Source organism: Myotis davidii, unplaced genomic scaffold (assembly GCF_000327345.1).
Source record: "Myotis davidii unplaced genomic scaffold, ASM32734v1 scaffold1364, whole genome shotgun sequence".
Lineage (NCBI taxonomy): Eukaryota > Metazoa > Chordata > Mammalia > Chiroptera > Vespertilionidae > Myotis > Myotis davidii.
This window is the reverse complement of record NW_006295736.1, coordinates 597,649-598,117: the sequence shown is the minus strand read 5'-3', so window position 1 is coordinate 598,117 and position 469 is coordinate 597,649. Positions and strand designations below refer to the sequence as shown.

Genomic DNA, 469 nt, shown 5'->3' with positions numbered 1-469 from the left:
GGCCCACCTACCCCACAGCCCGGGTGGAGGCGCTGAGCTCCAGGACCAGGATGTAGGACGCGCTGAGCACGCACAGCAGGACCACTTTGGGCAAAGAGGAGACCCGCAGGAAGAGGGCGAGCGGGAGGGTGCCCACCAGGCCGCAGAGCAGGGCCTGGGGCGCGGACTCGCAGGGCGGGGCGGGCAGCACGGCTTCCAGGCCGCCGGGCGGCAGCACCACCAGGGACCCGTTGGGACCGGAGCTCCAGGCCCAGGGCAGGCAGCCCACCTGGAGGGGCACGGAGGGCACGAAGGGGGGCGCTCACTCCCCACACGGAGCTGCCCCTCAGCCCCAGCTCCGCCCCCTCCACGGCTCCCTCACCTCTCCCTCCCCTCCCGCCTGGCCCCTGGGGCTCCCCACAGGCCCTCCCCTCCCTGCGCCCGCCCTGCAGCGCGGGGCCCTCACCACACAGCCTTGGGCCACCGCGTA

At 74.8% G+C, this 469-nt stretch overlaps 1 protein-coding gene across 1 annotated transcript in view; it reads right to left on the bottom strand.

The window, feature by feature from the left end:
- The window catches only part of ADCY1 (adenylate cyclase 1 (brain)), a 64,454-nt gene that overhangs the window by 47,221 nt on the left and 16,764 nt on the right, over positions 1–469 (bottom strand). Inside the window, exons 6-7 of the mRNA XM_015568211.1 lie at positions 446–469; positions 12–268 (exon numbers count right to left, since the gene is read on the bottom strand). The exon at positions 446–469 is cut by the window's right edge and continues 4 nt beyond it. Of these exons, the coding sequence (XP_015423697.1) occupies positions 12–268; positions 446–469 (281 nt within the window). The remainder of the gene's footprint in view (positions 1–11; positions 269–445) is intronic.